We start from the raw sequence: 26,738 nt of genomic DNA on the forward strand, positions 1-26,738 counted from the left end.
GGGAACTATTAGAATTCCCATCTTGTCACTATGGAAATAGGCTCAGAAAGGTACAGCCACTGGCCCGGGATCACACAGCTTAAAAACTACCCCTATTTTGATTTAAGAGTTATCAACTGGGTGGATATAGCTTACAGAATTTGATAGGGGAGTAAGGGAGGGGAGCGTTCTTTAAGAAAAGGAATACAAAATCGCTAACACAAAATTCGGTATGGATATGAAAATTTACTTAGAATGTGAAATAATAATATATTACATAATTAAAAGAGCTGACAAATACCACAAACATTGCAAAATCCCAGAAGATAATGTAATGTTTTTTATTAATTTACTGCCTGATACACCTCTGTGGTTATGTTTCCTACTTTTTTGGCTGCTTGTCCCTATTTCATAATATCCTTACCTCATAATATCCTTATCTACAGAGAGAGAGAAAAGTAAATTATCTTTCCTCTAGCATACTTGATGGAACTTTTTTTTTAGTCATTATTATTTAGAAAAAGTTCACAAGACAGACAGTATTGGTGATGTCATCTAACTATTTTGGAAATTTGGGGAAAGTTTCATGAAGTTTGTGGTTCAGAGGGTAAAGTGTCTGCCTGTAATGCGGGAGACCCAGCTTCGGTCCCCGGGTTGGGAAGATCCCCTGGAGAAGGAAATGGCAACCCACTCTGGTACTCTTGCTTGGAAAATCCCGTGGACGGGGAAGCCTGGTAGGCTACAGTCCATGGGGTCGCAAAGAGTCGGACATGACTGAGCCGACTTCACTTTCAGCTCATCTTAGCTACACATTTTGGAAAATGTTTCTACATGCTAACTTCTGGCTCAGGCCTTTAAATTCCTGATTCACTTTCATTATGCAGGTGCTTCTGGAGTAGATCATTTGAGGACCATTCATACAACAACAAACTGGCCTTGTACCTATAAGTTAGCACCTTGGACAATAGGATCATTCTGGAAGCCATTTGAGACACCAGGCCAACTGGTTAGTTAATTCAAGTATAGCTCAAAGTGTCTATGAACTATGGGTTTCCCAGATGGCGCTAGTGGTTAAAGAGCCTGTCTGCTAATTCAGGAGACATAAGAGATACAGGTTCAATCCCTGGGTCAGGGATTCTTGGCCTGGAGAATTCTGTGGACGGAGGAGCCTGGCGGGCTACAGCCTGGAGGGTCACAAAGAGTCAGATATGACTGAAGCGACTTAGCATGCACTCACATCTATGAACCATATCAAAATATCCCACAGAACCCAACCTAAAAGTCCCTTCAACTCACCTTCCCCTCACCTAGATCTCATCAGTAACCAAGGTGACTCCAACACCATGCATGGTAGAGAGAAATGCCACACAGGGACACAGAACAGGGAGAAGTCAGTCGTCTTAACCACTTGCATTTTTTTTTTAATTTTATTTATTTATTTTGGCTGCCCCAGGTCTTAGTTGTAGCATGCAGGATCTTTAGTTGTGGCACAAGTAATGTTCATTGCAACATTTGGGATCTAGTTCCCTGACCAGGGATCAAACCCAGGCCCCCTGCATCAAGGGCATGAAACCTTAACCACTGGACCACCAGTTGTTTAGTCTTTGAGTCATGTCTGAGTCTTTGCAATTCCATGGACTGTAGTCCTCTGTCCACAGGATTTCCCAGGCAAGAATACTGGAGTGGGTTGCCATTTCCTTCTCCAGGGGATCTTCCCTACCCAGGGATCAAACCCATGTCTCCTGCATTGGCAGGCAGGTTCTTTACCTCTGAGCCACCAGGGAAGCCCCTGGACTATCGGAAAGTCTCTTAATCAACTGCACTTTAATTATCTTCCTTTTGCAAATTTTTCAAAAACATCAGACTGCAGGGACACCTTACTGGAGCCATGGAAAGGCCTATGCAAACCAGGGGCCCTGAAGCTTATGTGAGCTTTATGGTAAATCCACTCTTAATACCAGTCATCATGCATCTATTGAATTGAATATTCACTGTGTGCCAGAGGCTAGTGCAAGAAATCCTGCCCTGAAGCATCATAACTAGTCTTGACACAGCCACCAACTGCTTGTGAGGGCCCCTTCCCTCGCTGGGTGTGAGTTTTCCCACCTGTAGACTGAGTATTGCTAAAAAATAACATTTTGGGTTGTTATGATGCCCAGACATAAAGTTCACTAGACAGTCCAGTTAAGAACTTGGGAGTGTTGCAGTCAGAAAGACCTGGATTAGAATCCCAAAGTGTATGAAAAAAAGAGAAAAATCTCAAGACTTCATCTTACCATTTTGGGACTCCCATAAGCCATGCGTCTTTCCTGAGCTTCATTGGCTTCATCTAGAATGGAATTCAATGCATTCACTCATTCATTCATTCATCAGACTCAGCACAGCCAAATAAATAAGTAAATATTTTTTAAAAAGAGAGAGAATAGTCTGTTGAAATAATTCCAATGAGATAAAATGGTACAACCTGTGAAAAACATGTTGGTGGTTCTACATAAAGTTAAAAATAGAATTCTCAGGTGACCCAATAATTCCACTCCTAGGTATATATACCCAAGAGAATTGAAAACTTATGTTCAGATACTTTACATGAATCTTCATAGCAGTATCATTCATGATAACCAAAAGGTGGCAACAATCCAAATGTGCATCAATAGATGAACAGATGTAGTCTGTCCATACAGTGGAATACTATTCAGGAGTGAAAAGGAATGGGGTACGGATTCATGCTACAAACCTGGATGAACCCTGAAAATACTGTGCTGAGTGAAAGAAGTCAGACACAAAGGGTCACAAAGTGCATGATTCCATTCACATAAAGTATCCAGAATAGGCATATCCATAGAGACAGAAAGCAGACTAGTTGAGGCAGGGACTGGAGCTGGGGTGTGGGGGTGGGAATGGGGAATCACTTTAATGGGTGTGAGGTCTCTCTGGGGGATGATGAAAATGTTTTGGAACTAAAAGAGATGATGCTTTCACCACACTGTGAATGTATGAAAAGCCTCTTGTCTGTGCCTTTTTAAGTGGTTAATTTAATGGTATGTGGCTTTCATATCAATAAAACAATTTTTAAGTAAAAGATTACAAAAAAATCATTCACATGAGAGGTGGCTCTTCCGAGGGTGGTAGCAGTGGAGGTGGAAAGATGTGGTTAGAATCTGCATCTATTCTAAAGGTAGAGCTGACAGAATTTGCTGATGGGTTGGGTGTTGGGAGAGAGATAAAGAGGAGTCAGAAATGATTGCAAGGTTTTTGAGCAGAGAAGCTGCCAAGATGAAGTTCTCATTTATTGAAATTAGATGAATAACAGATGGGGGAGGCAGGGGCGAGTGGGGATTGGGAGTTTGGCTTTAGATGTGTTGAGGTGCCTAATAGATTTCCAAGTGAAAGTGTTGAGAGGGTAGCTGAATAGATGAGTCTGAATTCAAGGATGAGGTCTAACCTATATAGATAGATAGATAGATAAAATAGAATAGATAAACAGGATAGATACAGATAGATAGTTGATAAGATGATCAATAGATAGTATAGGTAGTTGATAGATGAATGATCAATAGCTAGATAAATAAGATAAATATTAGATAGAAATATAGATAGATGAAAGGTAGACAGATGATAAATAGATAATCAATAGATAGATGGATGGATGAATGAATTTGGGAAGCCATCCCCAAAGGAGTAAGTGGAAAGAAAAAAAAAGAACAGAACCAAGGACTGAGCCCCCAAGACCCTCCAATGTTTAAAGACCCCAAAGATGAGGAAGAAACAACAGAGGAGTCTGAAAAGGAGCAGCCACTGAGCTAGGAGGGAATTCATGAGAGTGGGGTGTCTTAGAAGTCAAGGGAAGAAAATAAACCTAGGAAGAGGGTGTGACTGTCCACAAGAAGGCTCAAGTAATATGCAGGCAGGTCACTAAACTATTGGGTTGAATCACAGAGAGGTTCCTGGTAACCTCAAGAGTTGATCTGGCCAAGTGGTGGAGCCAGACCCTAACTGGAATGATTCAAGGATTAGAGAAAAGGAATTGGAGACATTGGTACTGGTAACTTTTTTGGAGGGTTTTGTTGTTGTAAAAGGCAGCAGACCATTGGAGCTGTAGCTGGATGAGGTTTAATAAAGCTTGTCTGTGTCAGAGCATGTTTTTATGCCAATGAGATGATCTGGAAGAGAAGGGAGAATTGATGATGCAGGAGAGGAAAGAACTGCTTGATTTACAGCCCTGAGTAGCAAGAGGGGATGGGATGTAGTGCACACATGAAGTGGCCTTGGCAAGGAGGGTTTCCCAGCCTTAGCAGGGGGGAAGGCAGAGAACAGGGTCCCTGGTGCTGGTAGCTGCGACACAGTTGCTGGGAATATGCAGAAATTCTCTTCTGATGGATTTAAAACAGGAACAGGGTCAAGAGTGAGAGTGATGCCAGGGAGGAGATGGTTGAGGTTGAAGGAGGGAGGAGAATATATGAAATATGCTTCCAGGATTGTGGGAGAGTGAATGGACAGGAGCAGGGCTTCCAGGGAGGAAATTACGGTAAATCCAGATTCATCGAAGTGTGTGTTTTTGTCCAGCCATGTTCAGCAGGTGCAAATATACAGCAGATGAGAACGAGAGTTAGGTGAGAATTGCCTGCCGATCTCATTCACATAAAAGCTGGGTACAGGAGCTGGTACCTGGTGAGTGTTGGAAAGGAAGGCGTCTGTGATCGTTGTAAGTGCTTTGATTTTGGAAAACTGAGGGGCTGTGAAAAGAATAGGGATCAGGATTTTGTCCAACTTTATCCCTTTACAAACGGGGAACAGAGGTCCATGTGAGTGTCTTTCAAGTTTCACACACACTAACATGATTTTTTTTTTAATGTGAGATGCTATTATTACTATACTTGTAAAACATCCCAAAAGCTGAATCCATTATCCAATTTGCCAAGGCAATTAGCAAACATCCCTCAACCCCCTCTGGATTGTCCTGTGTGATTATTACAGCTGTGATAATTCAGAGCCTCCATTAAGCCCTAGGTGTCTTTTCTGCATCAACTCATTCAGAGGCAATGAGGTGGTGAATGAGCGTGTCTGCCTGGGTTTGAATTCAGCTCTGCTCCTTCCAGTCCGTTTCTCTGTGTGTCAGTTTTCTCATCTGTAAAATGAGAGTGATACCAGGAGCATGGGTCTTGTAGTGTTTTTGTGAGGAATACATGAGTTACTACAGGTAAAATCCTTAGCACAGCGCTATGTAGTTAACATGTAATAAAGAGTGCCTATTATCATCACACTGAATCCTCTTAATGATATAGAAAGGAAGTCCTATTCTTGTTCTTTCTGGCCATACCGTGTGGTATGTGGGATCTCAGTTCCCTCACCAGGGATCAAACCGGCACAACCTGCATTGGAAGCTCAGAGTCTTAGCCCGTGGACCGCAAGGGAAATCCCAGGAGGTACTATTACGCTGCCTTGTTTACTGTAACAGTGGCTAAAACCTTAAAGTGTTCACGCTCAAAGATACACACACACACACACACACACGCACACGGGTAAGTTTGTAGTTATTCTAGGACGAGATGAAAACTAAAGCAACCCAGAGAAGCTTAACTGATCTACAGAAGAAAGTACATAGAGCAATACTTTCAAATCCATTAGATTGAAAATAAGACAGTCTAAGAACATCAAGCTCTGGGGAAGTATGTGGAAGAACAGGTCATTGGACACTGAAGTATTAACAGGTGTATCCTTTCTAGAGAATAATCTGGCAATACTTTGAGACATTGAATCTGAGAATGCCAGACAATCTGATGTCCCTGCCATCCAAATGAGGTGGGTATGAGTATGAGCCTTGAGTGGAGTTTAGGTAGTAAAGAGTTGGAAAGAATTTCATGTTCCATCATTAAGTCTCAAGAGTATTAGTCACTCAGTCGAGTCTGACTCTTTGTGACCCCTTGGACTATAGCCTGCCAGGCTCCTCTGTCAATGGGCTTTCCCAGGCAAGAATACTGGAGCAGGTTGCCATTTCCTTCTCCAGGGGATTTTCCCAACCCAGGGATCGAAGCTGGGTCTCCCACATTGCAGGCAGATTCTTTACCATCTGAGCCACCAAGGAAGTCTCAAGCGGTGGAGTGTAAATCATTTATGATTCAATAAAATAATTTTTTTAAGTAGAATATAAAATATAATCTGGGGCAGCCCATAAAAAGAGGTACAAGCTGACATTCATGCCGTTCCTAGTAATGCTTCAAGATGTCAGCTTGCAACAATCAAATGAGAAAGGTACCATGATTTGTGCATAGTCCCTCAGTCATGTCTGACTCTTTGCAACCCCATGGACTATAGCCCGCCAGGCTCCTCTGTCCATGGAGATTCTCCAGGCAAGAATACTGGAGTGAGTTGCCATGCTCTCCTCCAGGGGATCTTCCCAACCCAGGGATCAAACCCAGGTCTCCCGTATTGCAGATGGATTCTTTACTGTCTGAGACACCAACAAAGCCCACCACGATTTAACAACCCCCATTTTACAGGTAGAGAAACCAAAGCCAAGAGAGGTTCAGTAACATGCCCCAGGTCACTCAGCTAGTGGGCTCCTGGGCTGGGACTTGAACCCAGATAGCCCCTTCAGAGTCTGTAAGACTCATTCCTGGGACTTCTCTGGTGGTCCAGTGGTTAAGATTCCATGCTTCCAGTGCAGGGGGGGCATGGGTTCCATCCCTGGTGAGGGACCTAAGATCCCACATGCCGCACAGCCAAAAAAAATTTTTTTAATTAAAAAAAAAGACTCACTCCTCAGGAGCTGGAAATAAGCACAGCCACATTGAGAGCTCTCAAAAAAGAAAGATAATGAGGTTCATCACTCAGTGATATTTTGCAAATTTAAAACACAGACAACAAAACTGACCTTAAGAATACACAGGGATCTTCGTAAAAGAGTAGAAGAAAGATTGGAGGCCAAAAATTAAGCATACTAGAGTGGGTGCTTACAGGAGGAGGAAGACCAAGGAGGGGAAATGACTAAAATTAAATCCCACCAAAGATGATTGTGCAGAAATCAGCTTCAGTCTTTGCACTTGTGGTTCTAAGCTCGAGAAGTGTAGATGTTCCCAGGGAGGGAGGGGAGAGATGATGGAGGGGGTGGGAGTGTAGCTAGAAAATTTGACTGAGAAGAAAAGGACTCATGGGGAAGAGAAGTAGTATAGTAAAGTGAAGCGGTAGTTGGGGGGGGGGCTGTGACTTCAGCAGCCAGGCTGCCAGGGTTCAATTCCCACCTCTGCGGCAAGTGACTTCACTTCTCGATGACTTGGTTTCCCCATCCACAGCAGGTGGAGAGATGCACAAAAAGCTTCGCCTCCCTCCACCAAGCTTAAGGCAAGAATTCTGTATTATTCCTCAGTGTTCTTACAGAGACCCCAGTTTTATTTCTCTTGCATACAACACAGTGTGTGATCTGATTTGCCTTTAAAATATATATATATATATATATATTATATATATATTGGGTGCGCAGCACATGGCATCTTAGTTCCCAGACCAGGGATCGAACCTGCAACCTCCTAAAGTGGAAGCTCGGAGTCTTAACCACCGGATCCCCAGGGAAGTGTCTGACTTGCCTTTTTAAAGGTTGGCTTGAGCTGCTGTCAAAAGGAGAGGCGAGGACAAGCAGAAGTGAGGAGCTCAAGACAGGGGCTCTGGTGAGAACCCAGACGGGGACGTGGACCTTGGTCGTGTTGATAGAGGCAGTGAGACGGAGGTCAGATTTGAAATCTAAAGGTGCCATAGCCAAGGTTTGCTGACAGATTGGATGTGGGTGTGAGAGAAAGAGGGGACATCAAGGGCGAATGCAAGGTTTTTGGCCCGAGAGACTGGGAGAGTTTGGAATTTATCCCAGAGGCAGTAGGAAGTCACAGGAAGATGTTGAGGCTGGGGCGGAGGGGGAAGGAGGATGTGGTCAGAAGGCGTGATCACCAGAGAGGCACCCAGTATTGGGAACACAGGTGGGGATGGACTCTAGCCTTGGCTCAGCCTCCAACTCACCGTGGGCTCCTGGGCAGGATAAAACTGTTCTCTGGATCTTCACTTCCTCATCCTACACACACACACACACAAAGCTATGAGGAATAAAAGACCCTCAAGTCCCTCTCAGCACAAGAATTTTTGCTCTAAGATTCTCTGACTCAGGTAAACACAACATCCCATGAGATCAGACCTCCTCTCTTCATCCTCTCTCCCAAAGCCCATCCTTGCCCCACTGGACAGGACACAGACCCTCTCTGGTCTGGGAACCGGGCAGATAATGTCAGTGACGATGGCAGGCCATGTCTGTGGTGCTGTGCCAATGGCTGTCCACACTGTATCACACTGAGACCAGACAGGAGCCCTGAGAGGTGGCTGCTTTATTATCACTCCCATCTGTAAACCGGGAAATGGAGGCTCTGGAGAGGTGCAATGATCAGTCGAAAGTCATGTGGGAGAACCGGGACTCCAGCAATGTCTCCCCAGTTGTGCTGCTATCTACCGCCCTGGTCCAGCCATCAGCACCTCTCACCTGGATGGTCACCATCATCTCCTCCCTGGGCTCCTTACTTCTACCCCGGCCCCCCACATTGTGTTTTTCATGTACAGCCAGGAAGAGCTTGTGATAAAACCTAACTCGGGGACGTGCCTGGGGGTTCAGTGGCTAAGACTCCGTGCTTCCAATGCAAGGGGCCCGGGTTTGATCCCTGGTCAGGGAACTAGATCCCACAAGCTGCAATTGAGTTCACATGCTGCAACTAAGACCCAGCACAGCCAAATAAATAATTTTAAAAACAGAAAGTCATTGCTAGTATTAAGTTTAAAAAAAAACCAACAAACTCGTAAATCGACTCAAGTCCTTCCTCCCATGGTGCCCATCTCACTCGAAGTCAAAGCCAAGTCTTTACAATGGCCTTCAAGGCAGACACAGTGGGTTCCCTTTCTAACTCCTTTCTGCCCTCACCCCTCCCTCTCTCCCCTCCCCGACTCTTCTCTAGCTTCCCTGGGAGCCTCCTTCTTCCTCCAACAGGCCAGGTGCACGCCAGCCTCAGGGCCTTTGCACCCTCTCTTCCTCCAGAGACCCACATGGCTCACTCCCTTACCTCCTTCCTCTTTTGCTCAGGGGTCACCTCCTCAGAGAGGTCTTCCTTGTCACTCTATTTAAAATTGTAGAGAATTCCCTGGCAGTCTCAGGGTTAGGACTCTGCCCTTTCACTGACAAGGGCCCGGATTCAATCCCTGGTCAGGGAACTAAGATCCCAAAAGCTGCTTGGCTCATTCAAAAGGAAAAAACAAAACAAAACAAAACTTCAGCCTCCCTCCAATCTCCTGCACCCCAATCCCTCATCCCTCCTTGATGTTATTTTTCTCCGTAGCACTTACTATCATCCAACAGACTATGTGTTACTTCTTTTGCTTTTCATTCTCTACCTCCCTGGAACATGAGGTCGTGAGGTCAGGAACTGGTGTCTGTTTTGTTCACTGCCCCATCTCCAGTCCCTAGAACAATGTCCAACATGTAGTAAGCGCTCAAAAATTTCTTTGTTGGATGGACTGAGTGAGGATCTGCCTTTAGGTTTAATGCTCATAACCACAATACACTGTGTTCAATCCACCACATTAACTATTCTATGTACCCTGACAGTGCTCCCAGTGTGGCTAAGAGTCCAAGACCAAAACAGGTAAAATCACTTGGCATGGGTCCCTGCAAAGAGATCACACCCCTTCACCTCCCCTGCCCCTACTGGCATTCAGGCAAAAAACCCCTCCTCTTTAGGGTCTGTTTGGCTCAAACACACCCCAGGCCGGCCCCTTCCCCTCCACTGCCTTTTTAATTCCATGTTACTCCCCTGCTTAAAATCCTGCAACGACTCCAGGATTTCACCTTGTAACCTCCGCACCAGGGATTTTCATACAGTGAGCAGACTGTGGAATCAACCAGCATTTTTCAATAGTCTAGAACAGATCAGAGTCTGGGCACATAGTATAGACATAGTATGGATGAAGGTACAGGAGAAGTATGATTTCAAGAAACTTTTGTCTCAGTGTTTTATGCATTGGAATCACGATGGAAATGTGTTTCTTACTGTGGGTCAAAATATTTTGCCAAACCCTGCACTACACAGGCTGCCTCTGGTAAATCCCATGCACAGTCTGGATGGATGATGTTAATATCGGCTTAGATTTCTCTCTTTGCTGGGACCCATGCCAAGTGATTTTACTTGCTTTTGTCTTGGACTCTGAGCCACACTGGGAACACTGTTAGGACTCCCAGTTGACTGACGGTGAGACTGAGGCTCATACTGGAGAACGCTCAAGTCTGAGGTCCCCAGGCTGGGAAGAAGGAGAACAGGGCTCGGGTCCCAGCCAACCTCCCTCTTGAGCCTGCCCACTTGCCCTCTTGCCCTGCCCCTCCCAGTCTCTTCCCCACCGACAGGAAGAACAACTCATCTCCAGAGCCCGTCAAATTCTTCAATACCCCATCCAGCCGTACTGATTGAACCCCCATTTTTCAGGTTAGAAAAATGAAGCTAGAAAGCATTTCCAAGAATCCACTCTTTTCGAGACAGGAGAGATAAATGGCTAAGGAAGCATCTTTGACTGCCTGGCTTCAAATTACCTGCTTCAAAACTTTGTAGCTGTGTGATCCCAGGCAAGCTCGCTGAGCCTCGATTTCCTTTTCTGCAAAATAGGAATGATAATAATACTTACCCATGAAGCCATGCTTAAGACTTAAATATGTTGGGATTTGTGCAAAGTTCTTAGATCAGTGGCCACACACTTTGATTGGGAATCTTCCCAACTGCTCTGTGTAATTGGACTGCTATTTGCCCCCCAACTTTGTCGCAGAGAAGAGGAGGTTCTTGCCTGAGGCAGCACAGCTAGGAAGTGGGAGAGTCAGAATGTGGATGCAAATTTGCCTGGGCTTTTAACCACTAAGTCAGAATAGTCCTTCAGGATGTGAGCATCAGCAGCAAGAACATTTTCCAAATTAAGGAACAGGAGTCTCAGAGAGGGTAAGGACATTCCCAAGCCACACAGCAGGTAAATGGCAGGGCCAGGTTTCAAAGCCAGGCTTGTGTGTGTCCAGCCCAGGTTGACCTTTGTCCCATGAGCCCTTCCATAAAGCTCTGATGGGGCAGGAGGACACAGCTATTTGAGATCTGCCCTCGCCTGCAGCTCCATCCAGGGGTCTTATAGCCCTCCTTCTAGAGCTTAGGGTGAGTGCTCCCCTAACGGGTCTAAGGTGAGGTTACTGGGGTGGCACGGATGATGGTAGAGGGTGCAGCAACCCCCTCCACCAGCCTCTGATTGGGGCCCTGCAGTCCCCCAGGATTTGGTGCTTGGAAAGCTGACGTTAGGTTGCTATGGTGATGGGTTTGGGGCGGTTGCCATAGCAGCAGAACTAGCCTGGGTTTAAAAATATCTAGGAGGAGGTTTGTGTTTGTGTGTGAGTGTGAGTGCGTGACCGACCGTGCTGTTGTGTGTGTCCAAACGGGAGGGCTTGTGGGGGGGGTGCGGTGTGGAGCTGGGACTGCAGGCATGACTTGAGGGTGGGGGCTGAGCAGCATACAGAACTCCGTGTGTGTTACGAGTGTTGCTGAGTGGCCTGTGAGGTCCCCTGCATTTTGTGCTTTAGTCTGCATGGGCTATGTATCTAAATGTGTGTGATTCCGCAATTAGTGTGGAAGACATAATTGAGTCTGTTTGTCAGTCTGTATATCACATGTCACTAACATGTATGCCTTATGTAACATAGGCTGTGTATGTCTTGTGGTTTTGATCGTATACTTGTAACTTCTCAGGGTGTGTGTGGCCAAGTGCGGAGTTGTTTTGGCTCTGAACAGGGGCACCTGGGACACACTCAGATATTAGATATGTATCTGTTTGTGCATGAGAGCCTGTGGCGTGGCTTTGGGTCCACATGAGTGAATGCACATTATGTATTATGGGCATCTGTGTGTCCGTGTGTGTGTGTATGCCTATCCTCTGTGAGTCTTCATATATCAGAGTGTGCCTGTGTCAAAGTGTTGAGTGTGCACCTGTGTGTCTGCAAGGGGGCCCTGTGTGACTCTGTGTGTTGGGGGGAACTTCACATCTGACTCCATGGATGTTGGGGTATATATACCTGTGTGATGTGAGTATATGTGGCCTGAAGGGTCGAAGGTGTGGATCTCTGCCTGACCCCAGTATCTCCCTGCATCCCCCTGCCTCTTCCCTGTCTCCATGGCAACCAGCTCCTCAGCTCCCTCCAAGAAGATGGAAGGGGAGGATCCAGACTGCAGTGGACCACGACCCCCTCCCATCCCCCTTGGCTCTGGGGACAATGTAGGGGGAGGGGACAGATGGGCAGCCACCCCATCCACCCCAGGCCATCTGCTACCCTCCCCATCCCATCCTGGGGACCTGAGAGCGTGGCAAAGGAGGGACAGGAGTGGGACAGAGCAGAAGGAGGGGGCCCCCCCAGCTGTCACAGTTACCCCCATTCAAGCCCCCTCTGAGCCAAATCTTGCCTCTGGCTGACCTAGGAAGGAAAAAGAATCCTTGGAGACCAGAAATCCAGGGAGAAGAAAATTCATGTATCAGACAAAATCGAATATTAGCAATGATCCATTCTCAGGAAGGGCCCCCTACTTACAGTGACTTTGGGCTCTGAAATTAAGCTTGTCCTGTGCTTTAATCCCAGTTTTCCCTCTATCTACCTGTGTAACCTTGGACAAGACACGGTCCCCACGTTCCTGGGCCTCCATCTTGTCATCTGAAAATCAGGTTTTCTTAATGCCACGTGTAGTAATACTTACTCTTTAAGGACCAAAACTGTTTCGTTCCCAGTTGTATCCCAATGTTTGGGACAGTGTCTGGCATTTGGAAGGTTTGTTAAGTGCTAGGATCAGCGCTCCATGTTTTAAGTCAGGTGTCCATTGACTCAATTCCCTGAGCCCTTGCAGTAACTTTGTTGATTCTTCAAGAGAGAGATAAAAGATTTGAGAACAATTTCACAGCTGTCAGGGGTGAGAGACATGTAAAGCAGGCTTTCTTATCGCGACCAAGTGATGTCCGGTGACTGAGGCTCAGTTTCCTCATCAGTAAAATGGAGATAACAGGAGTACCTCACAGAGTTGGTTGCTGTAAGCTTAAATGTTTGTGACGTGCTTACTGAGAACCGGACCTGGCACATGGTAAGTGCTCAATAAACGCTCATTATGGCGAGGGGTGGGGAAAGTGTGGAGGAGCTCAGGGTCCTTATTGTAGCCTGGGGGAGCCTGGTCCCTCTGGTGCCTGCGGGGAGGGGCGTGGTCAACCCAGGGGGCGTGGTCCAGGCTTCAAGGGCGGACCAATGGGGCGCCGAAGGGCGTGGCCCTGACCTGCATGGGCGTGACCTTGAGCGGGTGGGAGGGGCCAGGGCGCTGTGGGAGTCTCCGGGAAGAAGATGCTCGGGCCAGCAACCACCGCCAGCCCAGCCGCCGCTGCCGCCCGCGCTCGCCGCCCCCCGGGTCCCCACTAGCGGCCGCCTCCGCCTCCTACCTCCGGCCCCGTTCCTCCGGCCCCCCGCCCCGGGCAGGGTCTGGGGGGCTCGGCCCTCTGCCCGGGGAGCAAAGAAGGGGGTCCTGTCCCCTCCAGTGGCGTGGCCAGTCCCCGGCCTCTGTGATCTTGCGACAGACCCCACCCCTCAGTTCTCTCTCTGGGCCCTCTCCGAGACCCCCTTTTCCCTCCCGTCCCGCTCACATCCGCTCTCCGGGCTCTGTCAGCCCCCCAGAACCAGCTCCCTCCCTCCTTCGCTCTCCGGGGTTCCCCCTCCCCCATCCCGCCGCCGCCGCCCCCTCCCCCTCCCACATCCCCTCCCCTCCCCCTCCCCCGTCCCCCCGCCCCCCCCCACCATGAGGATGATGGCCGCCGGCGCGGTGCACGGCCTCTTCACGGCCTCCGCGGCCCCGCAGCCGCCGCCGCCCCCGCCGCCGCCGCCGCCGCAGCCCCAGCCTCCCCAGCAGCCGCCGCCGTCGCCGCCGCAGCCGCCGCAGCAGCAGCAGCCGCCGCCCCAGGCCCCCCCCATGGAGCCCGAGGCCCCGGATTCCCGCAAGAGGCCCCTCGAAACGCCCCCCGAGGTGGTCTGCACCAAGCGCAGCAACACGGGAGGTGAGAAAGGGCTGCGGCTCGGCTTGGGGGAGCGGGCAGGGGGCCTCGCCTTTCTCCACCGTCCTCCCCCGCAAATGGCAGGTGCAAGGGCTCAGGGGAGGGGAAGGGCGCCCCTCCCTAGACTGGGGAAAGGAGAAGGGAGTTGGGGAGGGAACGGTCCCCCTTCCCCCTCTCGCCGCGGGCCCGGGGCCCGGGAGCTTTGTCTGCGAAGAGAGGGGCTGAGGGGGAGGGGGTGGTAAGTGTCCTTGGGGGCGCGCAAAGGATGGGGGGCGTGGGTCCCTCCGAGCGGGTGTCTCTGTGTCCTTGAGGGGTGTGTGATGTGACCGTTTCGGGGCAGGGGTGTTCCCGAGCTGTCGTGTCCTGGCGGGGGGAGGGGAAGGAGCTGAGGAGGCCTGTGGACCCAGAGCCTCCCTGGGGATGTCCTGAGCCAGGGTTGCGCCCGAGAGAGGCATGTGTGGGCCACGGGGCGGGATTGTGCTGGGGACAAGCTAGGTGGGTGTGTTGGGTGACATGGGGGAAAGGGTGGGTGTGGAAAGCTCAGTGAGAGAATGTGTGGTTGGGACAGGTGCGTGTGTGTGTTCATGTGTATACGTGTGAGCCCTGTAAGGCCTGGATGTGTGACATCGGGGATCATGGATATGACAGGAAGAAGGGTGTGTGTGTGTGTGTGTGTGTGTGTGTGTGTGTCTGTGTCTGTCTGTGTCTGTGTGTGTAAGAAATGAAAGGGGCTGGGCTTCATGTTTGAGACCCTTGGAGGGGTATGTGTGACAAGTGTGTGCATGTCACCCCAGAGGGGACTGTGGAAGAGTGTGACACATGAGTGAGAGGGTCTGTGTGACATTCAAGGGGGTGTGTGTGGGCTGCCGAATGGGCCGGCTCTGGGTATGAGCCATGAGAGGCCGAGTGGATGAGAAGAAGGCAGTTTGGTGTGTGTGACACAGGCGTGTCCCTGGTGGGGTGGGACCAGGAGAAGCTGGTGAGGGTATATAACAAGAAAAGAGTGTGGGTGTGACTCCAGAGAGGCTGTGGCTGGGTGTGACACATGGAGGTGTGCAACGGTGACATCAGAGGGGGTGTGTGCAACAAGGGAAGGTGGGTGTATGACGGGGGAGAGGCTGGGTGAAATTCACGAGGGTGTGTAACAAGAAGAGGGAAGGATGGGGGCCCATGTGACAGGGAGCAGGAACGTGTGCATGTGACACCCAAGGGGTGTGAAAAGGGAAGGTCTGTGTGTGACACCAAGTGTGTGTATATGTGTAACAAGGGGTTGTGTGTGAAATGGTTGGCGTGGGGATGATTCTCTGTGCGTATGACAAGGGAGTGTGTGTGTGTATGTGTGTGTGATGGCTGAATGTTTGACAACACAGAAGGGGTGTGTGTGGAAGACAAGAGGGACCCTCATTGTGTGTGTGTTAAGAGGTATGTGGACCTGAGAAGAAAAGCCGAGCCGGGAATTCCAGGTGTATGTCTGCCGGTAGGGTAGGGTTTGTCAGGGGACTCAGAGAGCCCAGCCCATTAGCTCCCTGGAAGGAGAGGGACCCCAGAGCAGACATGCCCCTCCCAGCGGTCACCTTGGCCAAAATCTTAACACTTCCTCTGGCCTCTTCCTCCGGATGGGAAAGGGGTGGCCTGGAGCAGAGCGCAACTCTTCTAGTGGGTGCGGTGGGGACCTCCCACCTCCTCTCCTCGGATGACCAGGAGCCGAATCTCTTCCTCCCATCCCAGCCCCCTACCACCCCTGTCCAGGTGAGATAGGAATCGGGGAACCCCTGGCTGCCTTTGAGGGTGTCCAGCAGAAATTGGAGGAAAGGGAAGTTGGGGGAGGGGTGGGAGGGAGTTTCCTGTCCTTCTTCCTGCTCCCCCACCCCCAGCACATGCATGAATGTGCCCCAGCCACTTCCTTGCCTCCTTCCTGCCTCACTGCCATTCCCAGTCCTGGAGAGGGTCGAGGGACCCAGGCAGGCAGTCCTGAGCCCAGTCCGGTGGTCCAGCCCCGCCCCTGCTAGGGGGAGGGAAGAGATCTCATCCCGGTCTTCTCTTAAAGGGGCTGAGATGTTCAAAATCTGAGCAGTCAGAGCAAAACAGCACCATTTAACAGTGATGCTGCCAAGGACAGTGAAGTCCTAGCGTTTGGCACCTACTACGACTCAGGCTCAGAAACATGTGGTAATCTCCCAGTACAATTCTTGGGGGAGATGATTTGAGCTGCTTTTTCAGATGAGGAAAACTGAGGCTCAGCAAAATGAAGCCACTTGCCTGAAGTCACACAGCTCATAAGTGGGGGAACTGGGATCTCTCCAACCCTGGGCTGCTCGGTTCCCATGTGCTCAACCCGCCTGTGCATCCTGCCTCCTCTAGCAGGGGGGCAACTAGGGTGAACCCTTAGGGACCCCATCCTCCAGACTTGTCCACCTCCCATCTGTTGGCCCAGGGGAAACTGAGGCCAGGAGATACGAAAGGACAGTCCTCCATTTACAGAAACACTCAGGGGCAGAGCTGGGCAAGCATCCAGGACTTTTCATCTCAAAATTGAGGGCTCCTTCCAATAATACTTTCATGTCTGTGGGATGCTGGGTCAACCTCACTCCTTTTCTGAGCTTCAGTGTCGCCATCTGCCAATTGGGGAAATAAAAATAATCAGAATGATGATAGTAGCTACCAATTTTATTGCTTAATACCTTACATGCAGTATTTCATTTAATTCTCCCAACACTCTATCATGTGATAATAATAATAATAATAAATTGTAACAATGACATTTATGGTGCCTCAGTACATCAGACGTATTATGGAAAACACTTGGCACTCACCAATCGTTTAATAATCCTTACAATTCTATTATGTTACCCATCTTATAGGTGACACATTGAGGCACAGAGAGGTTAATTAACTTGCCCAAGGTTAGTCAGCGAATAAGAGGCAGAGCCGGGATTTGAACTTGGGAGGCTGGCTCCACTGCGTAAGTAGACACTATAGTGAACCCCATTTTCAGTCAAGGAAACTGAGGCTCAGGGGGTAAGGAACTTTCACAGTAAGTCATTCCAGCCCCAGCAGACTGAACTCCTGCCCACTGGGCTAGCTTAGGGGCTGGTAGAGGAGATGGTGGCTGTTAAAAGCGGCTTCTGGGCACTGTGACTGGCAGGCAGATGTCGTTGGGAGGGAGACGAGGCACTAAGGACAGGCAGGCTTGAACGAAGAGGCTGAGTGGCGACTCCAGTTGGGAATTCATCAGAGAAACACATCCCGGTCTGGTGGCACAGTAACGAAGAGTGTCCTCCTTGAGTAGACGATAACTCTTTTTTTTTTTGCCATACCATGAGGCATGTAAGATCTTAGTTCCCTAACCAGGGATCAAACTCAGGCCCCGGCAGTAAAAGCACAGAATCCTAACCACTGGACCCCCAGAGAAGTCCCACAGATGATAATTCTTAAGATGCCACTAGACTGCCCCCTATACACCTGATTGTATTCCCATCTCTGTCACCCCCACATATACAGAAACATCAACTCCCCCATACACATGCACACAGACCTCACACCCCAGTCATAGCTGACACCAGCCAGGCCTTGCTCCTGAGATCCTCGATCTTTAACACAGTTATCACCAAGGTTACTAGCCTCAGAGTGAGAGCCTCCAGGGTTCATCTCGTCACTGTCACGTGCTTGGTGTGTGACCCTTGGGCACATTCTTTCACTGCACCGAGCCTCAGTCTCCTCATCTGGAAAATGGGAACCGTAATATCCACCTCTACCACTCCAGGCTGTCGTGTGGGTTCAGTGAGATTGTGTATGTGGGTTCAGTGCCGTTGTGTGAGTTCAGCAAGATGCCTGATACACAGTATCAGGTCTGGCAGATAGTAAGCTCTCGATAAACAATAGCCATCGTTATTATTATTATTGCTATGGAGAATGTCACGTTTCTGACTCACCATCCACTGGTGATTTGCCCAAAGGAAATCACGCCCCGTCCATCTCTCTGTTGGAAAGAGTGTCACAGCTCAAAGACAGCATCACACCTCTTGGCATCTCATCCCTTCAGAAGCATGTCTTGGTTGTATTATATCTCTCACAAGGACAGGCAGCACCATCATTCACAGAAAGACATCACCCACCAATGTCCCGTCCCTCCTCAGTGGTACCAACCACACCCCCGGCATCTTTTCCACCACCAGCATCCTAACACACTCCCAGTGACAATATCAGCATCCCACCCCAGCCTCCTCAGACCTCCACAGAACACATTGATGCTTCCACACCGACCCCACACAAGAGCAGGTACCATGAGTACAACACCCCTACTTTGATTCCCCCAAACATACGGTCAGCAAAAACACCACCTCTGCCGCATTCACTTCTGTCCTACCTTTATCGTGAACAGCCCCCTCTCCTGCATCCAAATCATCTTTCAGCGTCAGTGCTGGCTAAAAAGTGCCACTCTTGGGAATTCCTTGGCGGTCCAGTGGTTAGGACTCTGTGCTTTCACTGCCCAGGGCGTGGGTTCAATCCCTGGTCAGGGAACTAAGATCCTACAAGCCATACAACACAGCCATAAAAAAGAGGGCCAGTCTTCCCATACATAGCACCCCAAATCTGTTGGGTAAGTCAACATTATTTATGGAGGTAGAGGAGTATTTGTTGCTTGCTGGAAGCCTTTATAAGCTTTCCTGAGGAGCAAGGACATGGGGGTGGAGGAGACCAGAAACCCAGAATGACTAGAAGGAAAGACAGCTCGATCCCAAGGTGGAAATATTTAAATTGCAGCAGAGGGGAACCAGGAGAGCTGAAATTGGCATCTTTAGTTGCTGTCCTGTGTAGAGGGAGCAACTGGCTGGACCCCAAGGGAAAAGCTAAGGGGGTGGGGGAAGGGTGGGCGGGTGGAAAGTTCTGGCATTTTGCTTCAGTAGAAAGAACTTTTTCACAGGCAGAACCTTGGTTATTCAAACAGGGTGGGATATGTGAGGTCTGGGGGCTTCCGGGTTCGGCTGACGTCACGTGTCTGCCCTTTTCTTTGAGGCAGGCTGGCAGATAGAAGCCTGGCTCCTTCCTGGAGGAGGTGAGCTTCCCACGGTGGGAAATGGAAAAGAATCTGAAAAGCACTAGAGCAGACTATGGGCTGCCATGGGAACTCCAGGACCTTAGAATTCTGAGCTTCTACAGGTGGGAGGTCTCGGCTGGTCACTCTCTGTAGGACCCTGACCTCTGAAGAGAGGCCTTCAAACTTCCACTGGTCTGATGTAGGGACCACCAGGCACCCACAAGGTGGTTTAAGCAGGGATTCCATGGACAGACTTTTTTGGGGGAATCATTTTGGGTTTAGATGAATGTGCTTTGGGAGGGAAAAAAAATATAACCAGTCCTTCAAACTCTATTAGCAATGATTTTTTTCAATGTCCTGTTTAAATAGATGCATTTACATTTTAAGAGGGAATGGACTTAAAAGGCATGGACTGTCTGTCTTGTTCTCTGCTATGTCCCCAGGATCTAAAACAAGGCCTGGCATGTAGTGGATGCTTAGGAAGGATTTGTTGGAGGGAGGTAGGGAGAAAGGAAGGAAGAGAGAGAAAAAGCAAGGAAATAATAGTACAGAGGGGTGCAACAATTCAGGAAGAGAGGTAGATGCTGGAGGGCAAGTGGAAGCAGAACCTGGTTTCTTATCAATGAGAACACGTTCCTCCTCCAAAAAAGCAGGGAGAAGCCTGGGAGAGGTGATGAAGGAAGTGGCGTCCCCCAATCCTCCTGTTTCCTAACAAAACCCCAAACCTTTGAGGCTTATTTCCCCATTGATAGAACACTTAGTGTGCGCCAGGCACTGTGATAAGAGCTTCGCCTGTGTTCATGAAATAGGTAATGGTAAAAAATGATGATTGTGATGATGATATCTTGATACCTGACATTTCTAAAGTGGTCTACGTGCCTGAGACCATCCTAAGTACTCCACGGATTAGCACTGAATGAATGACAGTTAACCCCTGAAGATAGCGCTACCCTGTCCCCATTTTAGAGATGAAAAAACAGAGGCCCAAAGAGGTGAGGTGACTCACCCAAGGCCACACCACCCGTCAGTGGCAGAAGTCCGCACTCAGCCTAGGGCTGCTTCTGTCATTTCATTCAGAGATTCTCAGACAAAACCTGAGGAAGTGTGAGCAAGGGAAGTGAGGGTGTCCCCAGTTTTCTTCGGAACAGTGTTGAAGAGGGAAGCTGAGGAAGTGGCCCTGGCTGGAGAAAAGATGGGGAATGAAATCAAAGAGGGAAAGAGGATGGAGTTCTTGTGAGAAAACCTCCTCATCCTTCTGAACCTGCCAAGATGGAGAACTGGCCCCCGTCTCTGTGTCAGGTTGAGGGGCAGGGCAGGTGAGGGGCCACCTCTGTGAGCTCAGGGAAGGAAGTCATTTGTTCGGGGGGTGCTTAGGAAGATGGATGGAGAGGCACCCTGGGAGGCTAATTACCTAATAGGCTTAATGATCTGATTAGGCATGTTTAAGAGGATTGCCTTGGGCTAAAGGAAACCCCTTAATTCTGGACCTCCTCCCCTTGCCTGAAAAGCCGCAACTAGCCCTTCGCCCCCATACCTCTATGTTCACATGGCAAGGAACCCAGAATTTTCTTTCTCTTTTTTTTTTTTTCCCGTCATACCATGCAACAATGTAGGATCTTAGTTCCCAGACCAAGGATCAAACCGGTGACCCCTTCAGTGGAAATACAGAGTCCTAACCAGTGGACCACGAGGGAATTGCCGGGGAACCCAGAACTTTCAATCTTAAGGGACCAAGTGGAGATGGGCAGGACTCCCAGCCCCCGGGACCCTGCCCCATCCTTCTAACAGAGCAGTTTCTCTTTTATCTGCTCTGGATGTTGGAGTTTCACTGGAGACATTGAAACTACATTTCCTTTGCTTAAAAGAAAAAGTTGAAAACCACTGGGGGATGATGGTCCAAGACCTTAAGCTTCGGAAACCAAATGGCCTGGCTTGTCCCTTCTTTTTCCCAGGATTTGTGCACGCTCAGTTGCTCAGTCGCATCTGACTCTTTGCGGCCCCATGGACTGTAGTGCACCAGGCTCCTCTACCCATGAAATTTCCCAGGCAAGAATACTGTAGTGGGATGTCGTTTCCTCTTCCAGGGGGTCTTCCTGACCCAGAGATTGAACCTGTGTCTCTTGCGTCTCCTGCATAGGCAGCAGATTCTTTACCGCTCGTGTCAACAGGGAAGCCCTTCCCAGGGTTTATTATATGCCTACTATGGGCTGAGGGCTACGTGAGTCCCTGGACATGAGGAAGAGCTTCAGTGACATGGCCTACACTGGACTTCTGTGGAACATCCTTCTGAAGGCGTGAAACAGAGATCCATCCCCTCCCTAGGGTTCCAGGAAAAGTTCCAAGAAGATGGGACATTTGAGGGGAGACCTGAAGCACAAGAGGAATTCACTGGCGTTCTTTGCAACCCTGCAAACTGTAGCCCACCAATCTCCTCTGTCCATGGGATTCTTCAGACAAGAATACTGGAGCAGGTTGCCATTTCGTCCTCCAGGGAATCTTCCTAACCCAGGGATCAAACCCGTGTCTCCTGTGCCTCCTGCACTGGCAGGTGGATTCTTTACCACTGAGCCACCGGGGGGAGGGGAGTTCTAGGCAAAGAGAATGTGCAAAGGCTCTGAGGTGGGAGGGAGGAGGGAAGTTTGAGGAGCAAAAAGGAAGGTGGGTCTAGTTAGTGTACCGGGAGAAAGATAAGGATGTGAGGCTGAAAAAGAGGGCGGGGCCAAATCACAAAGAGATTCAGACTCAGAAGGTTCCCAAATTTTTCTCCTCATTTTTCCCCTGGGAGGACACGGGGGCAACAGTTTGATTAGAAGATTGCAGAGGTCAGGCAGTTGCCTTGAGACTGCATTAACAAAGTGCTTTACACATGACCAAGAAAACTGGTTCATAACAAAGAGTTACCAAAGCCCCGTTAAGGACCCTTGGGGCCACCTCCCACCTCAAGGTCTTGGAGGCTGTTCTGGTGCACACTGGTCTTCAGCTGCCAGCAGGGAAGAGTGTTAAGCATGGGTGGACCAAGAATGAATCAGAATTGCATTTGAATCTCAACCCAAAAACTGTCTTGGTGCCCTTAGGCTGGTACCTTAACTTCTCTGTGCCCCTTCTGTGCCTCAGTTTCCCCTTATGTAAAAATGGAGGGGACTTCCCTGGCGGTCCAGTGGTTAAGAATTCACCTTCTAATGGAAGAGGGTGTGGGTTCAATCCCTGGTCCAGAGCTAAGTGACTGAAAAAACAAAACATAAAGTGGAAACAATATTGTAACAAATTCGATGAAGACCTTAAAAAATGGCCCACATCAAAACATAAAAAAGTAAAACATAATAATAAAAAAATAATGGAGAAGGAAATGGCAACACACTCCAGTATTCTTGCCTGGGAAATGCCATGGACAGAGGAGCCTGGCGGGCTTCAGTCCATGGGGTCACAAAGAGTCAGACACAACTTAGTGACTAAACAACAACATATATGTATATATATAAACTGTGTTGCAATGAGGGAGCTTCCCAGGTAGCTCAGCTGGTAAAGAATCCACCTGCAATGTAGGAGACCCCAGTGCACTTCCTGGATCGGGAAGATTCCCTGGAGAAGGGATAGGCTACTCACTCCAGTATTCGTGGGCTTCCCTGGTGGCTCAGACGGTAAAGAATCCGCCTGCACTATGGGAGACCTGGGTTTGATCCCTGGGTTGGAAAGATTCCCTGGAGGAGGGTATGACAACCCACTCCAGTATTCTTGCCTGGAGAATCCCCATGGACCAAGGAGCCTGGTGGGCTCTATGGACCAAGGAGCCTGGCAGACTCCATGGGGTTGCAAACAGTCAGACACAACTGAGCAACTAAGCACATGTTGCCATGGAAAAATAAAAATAAAAATGGAGCACATTTTCCCTATTTCACTGGGAGGTTGTGAGGAATGGGTGAGATCAAGCCAGCAAAGCACTCAACACAGCACCAGGTCAGTAATGATTGTCAGAGCCTCTCCAGAGTCCAGCCTTCTGCTCCCCTCCCACCTCATTGCTTCCACCAGTCAGAGCACCATCACCTCCTGCCTGGACTATTGCAGTTGCTTCTTCACTGGGGTCTTCCACCTGTGCTTGTCACAGTCTGCTCCCCTCATGGGCCTCAGAGGGATCTTTTTAAAACCTAAGACCTCACACATGAGGCTTCCCTGGTGGCTCAGCGGTAAAGAATCAGCCTGCAATGCAGGAGACTTGCAGGAGATGCAGGTTTGACCCCTGGATCGGGAAGATCGCCTGGAGAAGAAAACGGCAACCCACTCCAGTATTCTTGCCTGGAAAATCCCATGGACAGAGGAGTCTGATGGGCTACAGTCCACGGAGTCACGAAAGAGTCGGACAGAACTGAGTGACTGAACTCCTCTGCTCAGAGCCTTCCCAAAGCTCCCGTCTCACCTGGAAGAAAAACCACCTTGGTCCACAAGCTTGAACACCCCACCACCATCCCCACCTCTCTCAGCCCTCATTTCCTCCCACTGTCCTGTCTGACTCAGCCCCAGCCACACTAGACATCTCACCCTCACAACCCAGGCACACCCTCACCCCAGGGCTTTTGCACTTGCCCTTCCTCCACATGGCCATGTGGTTCTGTTCTGTTCCCTCCTCCACAGCCAGGAGACAGTGTATTTTAATGGTTCAGAGCAGGGACTCTGGAGCCAGGTGGGATTCAAATCTCAGCTCTACCACTTCCCAGGTGGCGCTACCCAGGTGGCACTTGGTGGGTACCCAGATGGTGCTAGTGGTAATGAATCCGCCTGCCATTGCAGGAGATGCAAGAGATGTGGGTTTGATCCCTGGATTGGGAAGATCCCCTGGAGAAGGAAATGGCAACCCACTCCAGTATTCTTGCCTGGAGAATCCCATGGACAGAGGAGCCTGGCATGCTACAGTCCACAGGGTTGCAAATAGTTGGACACGACTGAAGCAACTGAGCACATATGTGACACCATCTACTAGCTGTGTGAATGGGAGAAATTCCTTCACCTTTGTTTCCTCATCTGTGGAACTCTTTTTTTTTTTTAAGTACCTCCCTCTTAGCATCAGTGTGAAAATGAAAAGATCTCATATTTGTAAATTACTTGGAACAGAGTCTAGCGTGTATTAGGTACTATAGAAGTGTGTGTTCGACCAAGAATGCTGTATTTTTGGGAAGCGCTTTCCTGGTCACCGGATCTGACAGTCCAGCACCTACATTCCCCATCCTCTTTCCTGCCTCTTTTTGTTTTCTTGGTACTTACCGCCTTCTGACAGCATGAAATGCACCGTCTTGTCTCCCCTGCTCTAGAAGAATGTAACTGTGCGCTCTTGGCTGAATTACTAAAACTCTTTTGACCTTATTTGTGAAATCAGGGATCTTTGTCTGTTTTCTTCATGGCTGTTTCTCTAGAATGGTGCCAAGCACATAGCAGGTACTCAGGAATTCTTGGTGGAATGAATGAATGAATGAGTGAATGAAGATCATTACGTGTGTTATTTCCCTACTGCTACTCTCTTGAGTCCTTGCTCCTGTAAGATACTGTGATCCCAGCGGGTTTCCTAGCCCAGCCCATGCCGGTGCCTCCCAGGAGGTACTATCCAAAGATGAAGACCCCTCTCTCCTGACTCCCCTCCCCGCTGTGTGCCCCTGCAGAGGAAGGTGAATACTTCCTGAAGGTGCTGATCCCCAGCTACGCTGCAGGCTCTATCATCGGCAAGGGCGGGCAGACCATCGTGCAGCTGCAGAAGGAGACGGGAGCCACCATCAAGCTCTCCAAGTCCAAAGACTTCTATCCGGGTGAGCCTCAACCCCGGGGCACACTTGGTGCGGCCTCCCATCCCTCCCATCTGGGCCCTCCAGGATGGAGGAAGACTCCCCTTGGGGCAGTGAGAGTGGTAGGGGGCCTCCCCTCCTCCCCCTAAGGGGACTGAGCAGCCCTGGGCCCCAGGGGCCAGGCCCGAGCAGATGGGGATGGGGGCAGGGCAAGACAATGGGCTGCTGCATATTCATGAGCTCATTTGCATGATGCGGTGGCAGATGTACCCATTCCCACACACCTGTCCCATTGGGTCTGTTGGAGGAGCTGGAGGGGGGCGGCCAAGGAGGCAGGTGTTGGGGTGTCCCTCAAGGCTTGGAGGGCCAGCCATCCGTGTTACACAGTCTTTCCCTTTGGATTTCTCTGTCACCCCATCTCACCCAATCTGAGTCACACTGGTTCTCCATGTGTATCGTTCTTTACATGTCTCTCATTCTGTTTCTATCATCTTTCTTTCTTGTCCATTGGCCGAGCCACGGCATGTGGGATCTTAGTTCCCCAACCACGGATGGAACCCGTGCCTCCTGCATTGGAAGCGCAGGGTCTTAACAACTGGGCCGCCAGGGCAGTCCCTTTCCCATTCTGTTTCTGACTTTCTCATCTCTTGTTCCCTGAGTCTCCACTCCCATCGGCTTCTCTCTGTCTCCCCCTGCCCTGTTTCTCCTCTGCCTCTCTGGTTCCATTTGGAGGTCCCCCATCTCTGTTCTCTTAGCCACCCAGCCAGTCTATCCGTCTCTGCTTTTCCCTTTCTGTCCCCTCCTTTTCCCTTCCCTTTCTGTCTTCCCATCTCTCTCCCTATATTTTCCTTTTCCTCTACCTCTTAGTCTCACTTTTTTTTCTCCATCTATCTCTTTCCAGTCACCCATTCAACCAGTATTTAGTAGCACCCCTCAATGGGTTCATTCTCTGCGGGGGGGTTGCTCCTCATTTCTTTCCACCTCTGCTTGCCCATCTCTCCCCCTACAGTCCTCTTCTTCTCCTAAGTCGCAGCTTCCTTGTGTCTTTTTTCCTCTCTCTCCACAATCAGCCCTTTTTCTGCCTCTTCTCCAGCTCTATCCCCCTTCCTCCAATCATAAATTGTCCAGGCCCCTCCCCTCTCACTAATCCCCCTCAATATCTCTCACTGCCTTCATATCTCCCTCCCAAGACCAATGCCTGAGCTTCAACATCTAGGAATCCAGGGAAGGTCCCCTGAATTGCATCTTTGGTCCAGCACTGGTTCTAGTTCATCCTTAATCCCCTTGGATTTTTTAGGTCAAACACCAGAGCTGAAGCCCAGGGTCAGGACAATTTCATATTCTCTCTCCCTGTCTCTCTCTCTCTCTCTCTCTCTCTCCTCTCTCCACCCCGCCCTCTGCCTCCCATCTCACTAAGCAGCTTTGGCAAGAGGTTTAGAGAACAGTCCAGGGAACCTGGCACAACCTCCTTTTCTCTTCCACCCTGGCCCAGTTTTCCCCTCACCCCTCTAGCCCACAAGGTACGGATGAGACCTCTGCTTAGGACATCCATCCAAGGACACTTGGTTCCTTGCCCCTGGATCTCATTCTGTGACATAACACACATCATCCCCTCCCAACGCGGTGACACGCCCCACTGACCAGGCAGCTGAGAACCCCAAAGGATGGGCCAGTCATTGACTCTCTCCTGGGCCAAATACTGTTCAAACAAGCAACGTGAGCTAAGCGTCTCTCCCCAGCCCCTGGATGTGCAGCCAGTCCTGCTCCCCACCCCTCACCCCCATTCGGAACTTCCAGATCATACAGCATGTGCAGGCTGCTGGCTCAGAGATGCAGGAATA

The 26,738-nt window shown here is 49.6% G+C and overlaps 2 protein-coding genes and 2 long non-coding RNA genes across 9 annotated transcripts in view; 2 read left to right on the forward strand and 2 right to left on the reverse strand.

Moving 5' to 3' along the window:
- The window catches only part of CCDC61 (coiled-coil domain containing 61), a 32,759-nt gene extending 19,147 nt beyond the window's left edge, over positions 1 to 13,612 (reverse strand). For 2 of the 6 annotated variants that reach the window (XM_081515609.1, XM_081515600.1), the window contains exons 1-4: positions 13,489 to 13,611; positions 12,765 to 12,925; positions 10,583 to 10,644; positions 9,346 to 9,462 (exon numbers count right to left, since the gene is read on the reverse strand). The gene's annotated coding sequence lies outside the window, so the exon portion shown is untranslated. Of the gene's footprint in view, positions 1 to 9,345; positions 9,463 to 10,582; positions 10,645 to 12,764; positions 13,057 to 13,488 lie in introns of those variants that run through there. The other 4 variants (XM_081515604.1, XM_081515598.1, XM_081515605.1 and 1 more) reach the window with 3 other exon arrangements.
- Positions 13,332 to 26,738, forward strand: part of NOVA2 (NOVA alternative splicing regulator 2) — a 30,321-nt gene continuing 16,914 nt past the window's right edge. Inside the window, exons 1-2 of the mRNA XM_081515596.1 lie at positions 13,332 to 14,097; positions 24,778 to 24,921. Coding sequence (XP_081371722.1) covers positions 13,842 to 14,097; positions 24,778 to 24,921 — 400 coding nt within the window. The 5' untranslated portion in view covers positions 13,332 to 13,841. The remainder of the gene's footprint in view (positions 14,098 to 24,777; positions 24,922 to 26,738) is intronic.
- Positions 15,759 to 16,743, forward strand: LOC145515375 (uncharacterized). The gene is made up of 2 exons (XR_014060864.1): positions 15,759 to 15,843; positions 16,576 to 16,743. It is a non-coding gene; the product is annotated as an uncharacterized LOC145515375 (long non-coding RNA).
- Positions 16,595 to 25,064, reverse strand: LOC145515374 (uncharacterized). The gene is made up of 8 exons (XR_014060863.1): positions 24,386 to 25,064; positions 23,711 to 23,959; positions 22,215 to 23,543; positions 20,139 to 20,313; positions 18,461 to 18,623; positions 18,027 to 18,073; positions 17,716 to 17,816; positions 16,595 to 16,709 (listed from the first exon to the last, which is right to left on the reverse strand). It is a non-coding gene; the product is annotated as an uncharacterized LOC145515374 (long non-coding RNA).

The sequence above is a fragment of the Giraffa tippelskirchi genome, chromosome 7 (genome assembly GCF_054371585.1).
Source record: "Giraffa tippelskirchi isolate mGirTip1 chromosome 7, T2T-mGirTip1v1.2.pri, whole genome shotgun sequence".
NCBI lineage: Eukaryota > Metazoa > Chordata > Mammalia > Artiodactyla > Giraffidae > Giraffa > Giraffa tippelskirchi.